Below are 13839 nucleotides of genomic sequence, written 5' to 3'. Positions count from 1 at the left end.
CAAAATAAATAAGTTAATTAATTAATTTTAAAAATGGGTAGCACCTTACTCCCTTACTTCAGTCATCCACTACCAAGAGCTTAGTGTGTATCCCCCAGATTTTTTATACTGTAAAGTTTAAAGTACTGTATTATAAAATAATACGCAGTTACATTGTTGATGTAAATATTAACAGTACAGCATCATTTACGTGAAAATATTCAAGTTTCCCTCCGTTCCACTCCCCTTCAGTGAGGCAACCACCATTAACAGTTTTGTCTGTATGCTTCAAATATATTTTTTAATTAATAAACTTTATTTCTTTAGAGCAGTTTTCGGTTCATAGCAAGATTGAGTGGAAAGTACAGAGAGTTCCTGTGAGCTCCTGTCCTCACACCTGCCCAGGCTCCACCACTATTGTTAACCAGCACCAGAGTGTGCATTTGTTACAGTTGATGAACCTATGCTGACACATCACTGTCACCCAGAGTCCAGAGTTTACACCAGGGTTCACTCTTCCAAATATTTTTCAAATTAATTTTTAATTATGTAATTGATGTATGAATGTTTTTTCTATGTCTATTAAAAATATGTAGGCTTTCAAAAAGCAAAATGTGATAATATTATGCATATTAGTATATAGCTTGCTTTTATTTTTTAACAAATACCTTTCCAAGTCACTACATATAGACCTGCCTCATTCTTCTTTAATAGGGGCATACAGTGTTGTATGTCTATATTATGTTATTTATCCAGTTTCCCATTGGTATATATGGTTTTTAAAAGATATTTATTTGGCTGCATCAGGTCTTAGTTGCGGCACGCAGGATCTTTCGTTGTGGCGCGCAGGCTCTTCCTTGTGGCACACTGGCCTCTCTCTAGTTGAGAGGCGGCACACGGGCTCAGTAGTTGCGGCGTGCGGGTTCTGTAATTGTGACAGGCAGGTTTAGTTGCCCTGCAACATGTGTGATCTTAGTTCCCTGACCAGGGATCGACCCCACGTTCCCTGCATTGGAAGGCAGATTCTTAACCACTGGACCACCAGGGAAGTCCCTATTCATTTTTTAAACAACGTACATGATTTTTTTTTTAAAATATTTATTTATTTATTTAGGCTGCACCTGGTCTTTGTTGCGGCACGCAGGATCTTTAGTTGCGGCATGAGGAATCTCTTAGTTGCAGCATGCATGCGGGATCTAGTTCCCCAACCAGGGATTGATCCCGGGCCCCCTGCATTGGGAGCATGGAGTCTTACCCACTGGACCACCAGGAAGTCCCCACATTCTTATACATATATATTTTGCACTCCTATTATATAGAATAAATTTTCAGAAGTGGGATTATTGGTTATAGGGTATGAACATATCAAATTGGCGCTCTTTTATCTGGGGTTGACTGCACTTGTTTTACACTCCCTCTAACCCCCACCTCTCTGTCACTTAAACTCAGTGACACCATCTTCAAGGGACTTAGCCCTCAGGGTTGAGAATACTGGAGCACCGAAAGGAGAGAATTTACTTGTGAATAATTAACAGTAATAGCTCACCTGCATTGAGCACTTAAACCATGTTTTGTGCACTCAAGCCAAGTATTGTTCTAAACACTTTACATGTATTAACTCCTTTAATCTGTATAACCACCCACAGAGATGTCTATTATTATACCCATTTTAATGCTTAGGAAACTGATACACCTAGGGTTAAGTAAGGTCACACATCTGTCTAGTAAATGTTGGGGCCAGGATCTGAAACAAGGCTCTTGTGCTCTTAACCTCTGCACACACTCTCTCTAGAGAGTTTAATGCCATAAAGATGTCAGAGTTTCTCTACCTTGTTTATTCCGTAAAACAATATTGTATTTATTCATTTACTTGTCTTTTTCTACACTGTAACTCTTTGAGGGCAGGGTACCTGTCCAAGTATTCTTCATAACCCTATACCCTAATTCCTAGCACCATGTCTGATTTATTGTACATAATAAATAAATTTAGTTGAACGGATAACAATGCACCTAATTCCTAGCACCATGTCTGATTTATTGTACATATTAAATAAATTTAGTCGAATGGATAACAATGCCTCTGGGAGGTAGCTACTATATCCATTTTACAGATAAAGAAACTACAAGTCACTGTCACCCAAACACTGCAGTAGAAAAGACTAGTAAGCGGAATCGTGGAGCTGCAATTTGAACCCATGGCTTTTGATACCTAATCCAGGGTGCTGTCCACCTTGCCTGAGCTGCCTCCTTCTTGCCTGTTTCTGAGGGCTCTGGAGAATGGCTCCCTACCTAGCAACTGTTTCTAAGCTGGAAGACTCACAGCTAGCCAGTTTTAATGATCCCTGGGAGGGGCAGAGCCTGATGGGAGGAGGGCCCGTGGAAAATAGTTTCTGGAAGTACTGCAACCAGGAATCAGTTGTTAGAGGAGTCAGGTTCCTTAGAGGACTACTGCGTAGTAATAATACGTATCCTCTATTTCGGCTTCTTCATGCCAAATGTTATTCTGTGTGATTTATGAGCATTGTCTCTTTTTAATGATCACAATCCCATTAGATGGATATTGTTATCTTTGTTTTACATGTGAAAGAATACTGAGAGGCCGAGTGACTTGCTCAAGGTTACACAACAAATAAGTGCTAAGGCTGAGATTCAACTCAAAATGTGTGACCCCCAAACGTTCATTTTAAGCATTCTGCTACCCCAGCTTATAACAGCAGCTGGGGCAGGGGACATTGTAAGAGGAAATTGCCCTCCCAAGACCCTGGAGGACTTTAGTGATGAGAAAATAAGGTAGAGAAAACCATGCAGCCTGAGCCCTCCTAGGTGACGGGGTCACAGAAAGAAGAAATGTTATTTTATTTTGTGTTTTTAGCTGGCTGTGGAGAGCTAGGAAGATTTGAGACCAGCCATTCCAATTTTTGAATCTGGGTTCTCAGCACGTGGTGTCTTTATAGTCAACCTAGAAATGGCAGAGTTATTTTGGGCACAAAGCTAGAGCTGTGGCTTTAAAAATATGCCACTGTATTTATCTCTTCCGCTCCAAGATTACTGAAAATTAGCCCAGCTGTGGCCTGAGGCACCAAACAGCCACACAGTCTTCTTCCAGCTCACTCAACCCGCCCTGAGCGGGTGAAACACCCAGAAGTGGCAGCCTCTGGGGAGTGGCTATCAGATTAGTTCCCCATCACCAAGCCTACCTTCTGATCACACACACACACCATCCCTTCCCAGCTACTGTAGGGATCAGGATGCTAGGCCTGTGAATCAGCTCAGCTCTGTCTTCTCCCCCATCCCAACAGGCTTCAATAGAAGTAAAAAAAAATAATAATAATTCTAATATTGAGCTGAGGAGTCAGTACAAGAATAATTTTTCAGCTTTATTACCAAATCACTGTTTGATTCAGGGCAGACAATCTTGCGGTAATTTAAGCCTTCACTTTCCTTATCTATAAAATGGAAATCTTAAAAATATATTTTTTATTATTTATATATATATATATATATATATATATATATATATATATATATATATAATATATGTGTATGCAAAGTGCTTAATAAAGTGCCTAAGAAAGTACCTGGCCCATAATAAGCAGTCGATTGATATTCCTTAAACGAGTGAATCTTCTACTCTGATCTTACTAACAGGTAAAATGTGATGAGCTTTTACTTTATGCTAGGCACTGTGTTATGTGCTCTCTAAGGATAATTATATTTAGTCCCGTAACAACCCTATGAGGTGGATGGTATTATTCCTTTACACAAGAAAACTGAGGCCCAGAGATAATTAATTTGCTAAACATCACATAATTTACATGATGTAGCCAGATTTAAGCCTAGTATTCTGATTATAGAGCCCAAAGTCTTAAAGAGAACAGGGAGTATATTTTTACATTCCCCTGTTTCCATGGAAAATTCTTTCCACTGTCAATTGAAGGACTAAGAAGCAGTGGGGAAATGCCCAGGTGGTTTTAGCTTTCTTTCCCTGTCTCTGATCCTGGACAGGATTTGGGTTTCCAGCCATCATTCTCCTGTGGGCTGTAATTACTCAGATTTACTTTGCCCAATTCATAAAGGATCGAGTGAGGGAGAGGAGGCGGAGCTTGTCCAAGCAGTCCACAAACCCTACAGATGGTGGGATAGGGGGTAGGGAGGGAGCGAGATATGTTTTACATCCTGGTCTTTCAGTGGGTTTGATGGCAGATGCTTTTTGCGTTTTGGTCTGAGCATGTATAATTCTACAATCTGCCAAGTTCTGGTAGAGAAAGAGAGGGAGAGACAAAGAAAGACACACACACACACACACACACACACACACACACACACACACACACACACACACACACACACACACAAAATGGTTGCTCAAAGCCACAGAAGGCTCAAATGAAATTGGAGCTGCTTGAAGGGCCGCAGTGGCTGGTGGGGTGGGAAAGGAGTCCAGGAGAAGCAAGGTGTCCCTGTGCAGAAAGCCTGGGTGTTCACTTGCAAACCCAGAATCTGCACAGCCTTCCGTGCCCTAACCCTTCCCTGCGTGGCCAGAGGCAGCAGCAGAAGCAGCAGCCCTCGCCGGAGAACAAGCAGTCCAGGGGAGCTGTCTGGTGGGGCCGGAAATGGCTGTAATCATTTAATAGCCTTTGCTGGCTGCACGGACCTAGCAGAGTGGGTGGTAGGCAGGCTCCAGAGTGCTGTCTGGCAAGATGGTCCCCGGCTTTAATCAAAATGATGGGTTTTCTGGAAGCTCTTTATTAACCTCAGCACCAGAATCCCAGAGATGGTAACAAAGGGATGAATGGGGAGCGAAGGGGAGGGGCTGCAACCTGCTGCTGCAATCGCTGGGCTGCGATTTTCCAGAGCTGAGCACTCACTCCTGCAGCCCCACCCCTCCCCCCACCTCCACACTTCTTTCTATTGATTCTCGCTTAGAGGCTCCTGCCTGCATCACCGTCTCCCAAATGGTCACTAAACGGATATAGCCAGAGCCATTGCTACATTTGTATAATGCTTCAGGGTTTTCAAAGGGCCTTCATATACAGCTCAGGATGTGGGTCTCGTTCGTAACTGGAGTGAGACTACCTAGATTTGAGTCCCAGACTCCACCAGTTAGTAACCCTGTGACGGTTGGTCCTCAGCCTCTTCATTTATAAAACCAACATATCTATAAAGCAGACATGGATATTGGCAATATCTACTTCCTATGGTTCTTGTGAGGAGTAAAAATTATATAACATATGCAGATCTGCTTAGCCCAGTGCCTAGCACATAGGAAGGCAGAGTAAATGTTAACTAATTCATAACCCTGATGAAGACAGGAAGGTGATCACCTCCATTTTATGCCTGAGGCAACTGAGGCTCAGAGTCGTTTATGTAAATTTCCCAGGACTATGTACCATTAAGTGATAGAACCAGGGCAAGCCCTCAAGTTCAGAAGAGCAAACAAGAGGAGGAGAGGAAAAGAGGATTAAAAATCCTCCAACATTCTCCAGCCTTGCCCCTCTAAAAACTTTCCTGAAAGTACTATTCTTGGTCAAAATGACTGTGGGTTGTTCCGTTAGGAGAAGTCTGTGTAAATCAGATAAACCTCTCCTGGCCTTAGTTGATTGTCCGGAGCAGATTAGAATAGGGGTTGAGGGTAGGTTTACAAGTCTGGCATTGCTTCACAATCTTCAGGACCTTCCCTGGCATCTGCACTGGCAAAGCCTCCAGCTCAATTGTTCCCAGTCACTGAGGCTAAACTCCAGCCAGAGTTAGTTTAGAATGAAAGAAGAAAGTAGAGAATGTTGCCAAAAAGACCCTGGGCAGTGTCTAAGGGAAGTGCCTAAAGTGGGTTATTGGATTAGGTGAAGTGGTCAGCTACCCCCATAGGGCAGTTTTTAAAGCTGCAGATCTGCATGCCTTTGTAAAACAAAAAGTGTATGTTGTTTATATTTTTACATGTATCCCTACCTACTGTGGAGAAATCAGCCAATTAAAAAAAAAAGGCAAAACCTTTTACTATAGTTATGATCATACTCTATTAAACTTTCAAATTCCATTGGGTTGTAATCTGAATGTCAGGGAAGGGCTGATCCTCCACCACTTGATGTCTTTCAGAAGTCCTCTTTCCAGGCTGTAATAGATCCATTCATTTGGGTCGTGGCTGCATCTCAGTCTTATCTTTGTGAGCCAGTGAGCTGGGTCCCCTGGGAGCAGAGGGGAGGGGACCTGTGGGAGATCCCAGGAGCGGGGGGAGGGAGGCAGCACTGAAAGAAGAAACATTCCCTTGACTGACCTGAGACTGGCCCTGGGCTGGGGTTACGGGTAGAACAGGTGTATCTTTCCTTCTCATCTTTTCCTCGTCTTCCTTTTTCATCTTTCTCATGAGATTCTCTCTTCAAGGAGTATCTCCTTGATTCTGCCCCAAAGTCACAGCATTTTATAAGCGAAGCTGGCCAAGGGCTTCAGTGCTCTTGGCCAAAAGGGACTCAGATTTAGGAGGTCAGTAAATGTTGTTTGTCACAGCCTTAAGATATTATTTCACCTGAATGAACCCTCAGAGATGTTTGCGCACACATCAGCCAGAACAGGTTGGGGTACAAGGATCCGGGAGGCACTGGAGAAACCAGATCTTGTTCTGCTCTGCAGAAGCTGAATATGAGGAGGATGCACCTGAATTCTTCTTGGAGTGGAGGCTGAATCAGACCCAACCAATACTCCCAGCAAAGGCCGAAGAAGCTCAGTGACATGTAAAAGAAGCTCATCAACTCTTAGGGATCCTGCTGTGAGAGGCTCCCCCTGCCTATAGGCACGGTCATTAAGGTCCTTTAACTCTGCAAGATAAAAATATCTCTGAACTCTGCACTTCCAGATGACAGTCCTAAAGGCCTCATACAGAGTCCTGGCTGTGGTCAGAAAAATTTCCATCCTGGACTCTGTGAGAGCAACTAAAGGACTACAGAGTGGTGTTGAAACCTAGTTCTCCTAGACACCAAGTCAGAGGCTTTTAAATGCATTTCTCACTTTGTCTCAGTCTCTCAGGGGCAGGGCCTGTATTTGAAAGGTCAACAGGCAGATTCTGGCTGAGGTCAATTGCAGATTTGATTATCTTAGACGAATCAAAGAAATCAGTCTCAGAGGAAAAAGTATCTATAGCCCTATGTCCAAAGAGCTGTAGTGTCAGTTCTGCCAGGGGAAGCATGGTGTAGCAAAGGGGTTTATGGGAGAAAAGAAACTCTCCTACCCCCTTTCCCTACAGTCTGCTGGTATTTGGACTAAATTTGCAATATCCTTACCCTGCCGTCCTAGCCCTGAGAGCTGCGCCATGTATAGTTGCCCATGTGTGATTCCATTTATTGAGCTCTTTCACTGTGCTGGAGTCAGCCTCAGCACTTCACATGCATTTCCTGGTTGTCTTTAGGGACTCCAAAGTGCGGCAATGGAAAGTTATTTGATCTGCTAAGGAGTGGGCACCACTTCCATTTCTCACATCAGTCCTTTCATTCATCCATCCAGCAAGTATTTATCAAACACCTGTTATGGGCCAGGAATTGTGCTAGACACTGGCTACACATTGCTGAATAAAACATATATTTTCTTATAGAATAGATTACTAAAAAGGACCTGCTGTATAGCACAGGAAGGTACTCAATACTCTGGCCTATATGGGAAAAGAATCTAAAAAAAAAGAGTGGATATATATGTATGTGTAACTGATTCACTTTGCCGTACACCTGAAACACAACACTGTAAATCAACTGTACTCCAGTAAAAAAATTTTTAAACATTAAAAAATACATATTTTCTGCTTCTCTGGACCTTCAGTGATAGAGATAGAGGTGAAGTGGGTGCTGCTTGGCTAGGATGGTCATAGAATGCCTCTCTGAAGAGGTTTCAATTAAGCACAGACTTGAAGAATGAGGAGTCGTGCTATGCATGGAGGGGAGACCATTCTAGGCAAACAGAAACCGTTATGTGTACAGATTTTGAGGCAAAAACAATCCCAAGGGGTGTTGAGGAATTGAAAGAAAACCTGTGTGGCTGGAGGATAGTGGTAAGAGAGACACTTGTAGGTGAAATTGGAGAATAAAAAATAACAGGCTATTGAAGGGCTTTGTATACCATGTTAAGGAGTTTGATTTTTTTTTTCCTCTCAAGGCAATAGAAAACCTTCAAATAATTTTAAGCAAGGGGAGTGATATAAAATAATTTCTATTTTTAAAAGGATTTTTACTGTGTGCATGTTATACTTCAGTATTTTAAAAACGGAGAAAGACTTTAAGGAATAAAGGTGACTCTGGCTATGTGTGGAAGGTTAGAGAGAGGCAAAAGTAGAAGCAGGCTGAACAAGGAAGAGGCTATTGCTGTAATTCACATACAAGATAATCGTGTCCTGAAAAAAGGTAGCAGCAGTGAAAATGGGGAGAAGAGGACAAAGTCTAGATATGTTTAGGAGGCTGAAATGACAGGTGTTGGTATATTATAAATGAAGAATAGAGAAAAATGAATAATGGCTCTGAAGCTTCTGCCTTGAGCATTGGAGTGAATGGCATATCATCGATTGAGATGAGAGATTTAGAAGGAAATAGAGGAGAGGAATCATGAGTTTGATTTCAGATTCCTTCAGTTTGAGTTGCCCATGAGACTGCCAAGAGGAGATACCAGATAGGCAGTTGGATACATGAGATTGGAGAGACCTATGGGCTTTAAGTATACATTTGTATCTCATCAGCATATTTAGATGGTATGTTTACCCATGGACAGGCTGAGATTCCAAAAGGAGAGAGTGAAGAGAAAGAAGAAGGAAAGGTCTAGGGCTAAACCCAAGGAAGCTGCAATACATAGGTAAAGAGGATCCTGCGAGGAAGCTGACAAAGAACAGCCAGAGAGAGTGGTCAGGAGAATGGTTTGATAAGGAACTCATAAAAAAATAAGTGTTTCAAGAAGGGGATTACTAATGCTGCTGAGAAGTTCAATAAGATGAAGACTAAAATGTGACCACTGGCTTTGGAAGTAATATAATCAGTGAGCTTGCTGTGAGCAATGTTAGAAAAGTAGTGCTCAAGGATGCCACATTAGAGGAGATTGAGAAGTGGTGGAAGGTAAGGAGATGGAAGTAGCAGATGTAGAGAATCCCAAACTACAATCAAATGTAAACTGTTTATCTGGCAGAACTTGCCATGGCTCCACCAAAGAAGCAGTGTCAGATACATGAACACTGCTGTGATGCCAAAAGGTTTCAATGTCATGGCCACTGGGATCACTTTGCTCAGACAGACCATTACTCTTCTTCTCTAGCTCTGACCTCTACTCTTCTAGAAGTCATTGGTATACTTTATGGTGTGTCTTCCAACTAGACTCTTGGGAAAGTCTTGCACTGGAAACCCCTGTGGATGCATAATCATTTTCTCAAGTCTCAGCGCAAATTTCACCTCTCTTCTGGAATCTCAATTGACTTTCTCAAGTGCAATTAATAATTTTTGCTTCTCAGTCCTATAATACTTTACATGTACCTATATATATCTTATCTTTTATTTTTAATTGAGATATAATTGACACATAATATATTAGTTCCAGGTGTACAATATGATTTACTATTTGTATACATAGTAAAATGATGACAATAAGACTAGCTAACATCTCTTACTATGTATAGTTACAAAACATTTTTTTTTATTATGATGAGAACTTTTAAGATCTATTCTCTTAGCAGCTTTCAAATATGCAATACAGTATTATTAACTCTAGTTACCATACTGTACATTACATCCCATGACTTATTTATTTTATAACTGTAAGTCTGTACCTTTTGGCACCCTTCACTACCACCACCACCATCTAGCAAGCACCAATCTGTTTTCTGTATCTATAAGCTTGTTTTTTTGTTTGTTTTTTTAGATTCCACATATAAGTGAGATCATATGGTATTTGTCTTTCTCAGTGTTATTTTGTCAAATATTTAAATATTGACTTATTTCACATAGCATAATGCCCTTGACGTCCACTCATGTTGTCACAAATGGCAAGATGTCATTCTCTTTTATGGCTGAATTTTATATATATATAAAATTCAGCTGTGTGTGTGTGTGTGTGTGTGTATCACATTTTCTTTATCCATTCATCCATCAATGAACACTTAAATTGCTTCCATATCTTGGCTATTGTAAATAATGCTGCAGTGAACATGGGGGTACATATATCTTTTCAAGATAGTGTTTTTGCTTTCTTTAGATACATACCCAGAAGTGGAATTGCTGGATCATATGCTAGCTCTATTTTTAATTTTTTGAGGAACCTCCATACTCTTTTCCATAGTGGCTATACCAAGTTACATTCCCACCAACAGTGGACAAGGGATCCCTTTTCTCCACACCCTCACCAACACTTGCTATTTCTAGTTTTTTTGATAACAGCCATTCTAACAGGTGTGAGGTGATAGCTCATTGTGGTTTTGATTTGTATTTCTCTGATGATTAGTGACATTGAGCACCTTTTCATGTACCTGTTGGCCATCTGTATGTCTTCTTTGGAAAAATGTCTATTCAGATCTTCTTTCCATTTTTCAATCAGATTGTTTGGAGTTTTTTAAATATTGAATTCTATGACTTCTTTATGTATTTTGGATACTAACCCCTTATCAGATATAGGATTTGAAAATATTTTCTCCCATTCTGTATGTTGCCTTTTCATTTTGTTGGTTTCCTTCTTTGTGCAGAAGCTTTTTAGTTCGATGTAGTATCATTTGTTTATTTTTGCTTTTGTTGCTTTTGTTATCAGGTTCAAAAACATCATTGCTAAGACTGATGGTAAAGAGCTTATTGCTTATGATCTCTTCTAGGATTTCTATGGTTTCAGGTCTTATGTTCAAGTTTTTAATCCATTTTGAGTTAATTTTTGTGTATGGTGTAAGATAGAGGCCCAGTTTCATTCTCTTATATGTGGCTGTCCATTTCTTCTAACATCATTTATTGAAGACACTGTCCTTTTCCCATTGTATATTCTTGGCTTGTTTGCCATAAATTAACTGACCATTTTTGCATGAGTTTATTTTGGGGCTCTGTATTCTCTTCCATGATTTGTGTGTCTTTTTTATGCCATACTGTTTTGATTACTATAGCTTTGTGATGTAGTTTAGAAGCTTGGTGCCTTCAGCTTTGTTCTTCTTTCTCAAGAATTCTTTGGCTGGGGCTTCTCTGGTGGTCCAATGGTTAAGACTCCATGCTTCCACTGCAGAGGGCACAGGTTTGATCCCTGGTAGGGGAATTAAGATCCCACATGCTGCGTGGCATGCATAAATAAATAAATAAATAAATCTAAAAAATAAAAGTAAAAAATGCTTTGGCTACTGGGTTCTTTTGTGGTTCCATACAAATTTTAGTATTGTTTGTTCTATTTCTGTGAAAAATGCCATTGGAATTTTGATAAGGATTGCATTGGATCTGTAGATTGCATTGGATCTGTAGATTGCTTTGGGTAGTATGGGCATTTTACCAATATTAATTCTTCCAATCCATGAACATGGAATACCTTTCCATTTGTTTCTATCTCCTTCAATTTCTTTCATAAATGTCGTAAAGTTTCCAGTGTACAGGTCTTTCGTCTTCTTGGTTAAATTTATTCCTAGGTATTTTATTGCATATTCTGCTTTAATCCAGTACATTTCCTGCCCCACTCCCAGGCAGGGTAATCACAACCAGATATTCTTTAGAAAATTCTTCACAAAGAACCAAAAATATGTTACTAGAAACCTAGATTTCTGGACCCTCTGGTGAAAAAAATCTGCCTTCCTGCTTGTTTCCAAACATTGGCCTTGCCCTAGGCTTGAAGAAATAACTCACGATTTCATGGGGGCCATGACCATCTGTGCAGCCTCTCCTGTGTTCAGGCTCCTGGTGTGGCGTATGGAAAGCATATGTTGACTCTGTGACTGACTTGTGATGGTTTGTCTTGCAGAACCAGAGGCAGGAGAGGTGTCCCCTCCAGTCGGTGCTGGTGTCAACAGCAACAGCTGGACCTTTAAATACGGACCAGGCAACCCCAAACAATCTGGTCCCGGTGAGTTGCCAGACAAATTCATTATCCCAGGATCTCCTGCAATCATCTCCATCCGGCAGGAGCCTACTAACAGCCAAATTGACAAAAGTGACTTCATAACCTTCGGCAAAAAGGAGGATACCAAGAAAAAGAAGAAAAAGAAGAAGGGTAACAAGACCCAGGAGAAAAAAGAGAAAGGGAACAGCACGACTGACAACAGTGACCAGTGAGGTCATCTAATGGAAACAAGCCACTTAGCCAGTTTTTGTAATAATGGCAAATCTCTCCCATGTAGCAACTCCCTACTCCTTTTTCCTATCCACATGAGCCCTTTCTTATAGACTTCAGAAATCTGCAGAAAGTTCCCTATGTCTGTCTAGATCACATTTAACAAGTTTTGTCTTAAAAGCTTTACTAAGTCTGGTGTTAACTCTCTCTCTCCACTCTGGCTTGTTTTCAGAACCTAAAAAGCAGACCCAAGTCTCCTTTCTCCTCCGCCACAAAGGAGAGGCTTCCCAGCCCCGCCAGTGAGAGGTTGGACTCTCTGCCCTGTGCTCCGGGGATCCTGTCTTGATGACACTTTCAGGGCAGGCTGAAAGGTTTTGAGATTGAGCAGCTTGAGTGTCTGTGGCCACTGGGTATGTGTGGCCACTGGGGAATATGTTGGCTGGGATGGGCCAGATTAGACTAAGAGGGCTGGGAAACAAAGGCAAATCAACAGTGGGAAATGTGAAACGAAAAGGTACCAGACTTTCTAAATCTTACAAATGAAGAGGCGGTGGCCACCCTCTAGCAGACAAAACTCCCCCCATTGACAAGGCTTTAGGAATCCCTAAGTCTCTTGGCTGTGGTGTCATTATACCTAAAACCTGCATTTTACCTACAAGCCAATAGTTAAGTGTTTAACAGGGGGCCAACCAGGGCAACAGAAGCAGATCTGATGTGTTTCCTGTATATGTCCTTGTGCTCACTTTATTAAAAATTCTTTTGCACACGATATTATGAAAAGGTCAGATTCTTTTCCGACAACACATATGCAAAAGCAAAAGAAAACCCCAGCACCTCACTTTATGCTGTTTGTTGATAGATTTATTTAAAAAAGAGAAAATCTATAACTATAAATCTTTAAAGAGAAATATGATGAATTCAATTCCCCTAAACTATCCTCGAAAGAGAATTCAGTCTACAGCCATTTAAATGATCATTGCTGCTACAGAAGTGCTTTAAGAGAATTGCCTGAAACATCTGTATTATACCAGCCACCTGCCAATCACAGCTTTACTCTTTCAGGTCACTCTGGGGCTGCCTCTTGCATGTATTAATTACTAAATAAAAGGATCTTTCTCTCTCTGTTTTCTAAGAAACAATTATGTGCACTTTGAATACACAACCTTCTCTAACCAACTGTCTCAAGACCCAGAAATTGAAGAAAAATGTTGTTTTCTCATACATACAGTGAGCAGACTTTCCAATCTTCTAATTCTGTGATTTGTCTTGGTGTGATCGCCAACACCTTCTCTTTGGTTTAGTTTTCCTTTTCTATAACACTCTGAATTGCTAATCTTGCTAACACCTATGATGTTACCTGAGCTCAATCTCCCATATGTATGCTGTATGCTATTATAAGACTCCTGATATATATTTACTCTGTGCTTGTGTATGTGAATGTTACTGCAACTATTACCTAGAGTGAACTTTAAGCTTTATTGTTGAATGTAATTCCATTATATTTCCTTTTGTACACCTGTGAAAAAGTGCAGTAGAGTTTTTTTAACCATTGTTAATCAACTTTTGTGTATGAAAGACACAGTAAAATTTCTTTCTTAAATCAAGATACTGGTGATTCAAGGA

General features: G+C 40.8%; 1 protein-coding gene across 8 annotated transcripts in view; it reads left to right on the top strand.

The window, feature by feature from the left end:
* Positions 1–12218, top strand: part of LOC307051380 (protocadherin alpha-C2) — a gene marked incomplete at both ends in the record, with an annotated part of 147142 nt that extends 134924 nt beyond the window's left edge. For all 8 annotated transcript variants that reach the window (XM_079701692.1, XM_079701689.1, XM_079701690.1 and 5 more), the window contains one exon: positions 11908–12218. In XM_079701692.1, the coding sequence (XP_079557818.1) occupies positions 11908–12218 (311 nt within the window). The remainder of the gene's footprint in view (positions 1–11907) is intronic.
* Positions 12219–13839: the final 1621 nt, after the last annotated feature.

The sequence above is a fragment of the Hyperoodon ampullatus genome (genome assembly GCF_949752795.1).
Source record: "Hyperoodon ampullatus genome assembly, chromosome: 4".
NCBI classification, from domain to species: Eukaryota; Metazoa; Chordata; class Mammalia; order Artiodactyla; family Ziphiidae; genus Hyperoodon; species Hyperoodon ampullatus.
The sequence above is the reverse complement of the archived record's forward strand: the minus strand, read 5'-3'. Positions and strand labels throughout refer to the sequence as shown.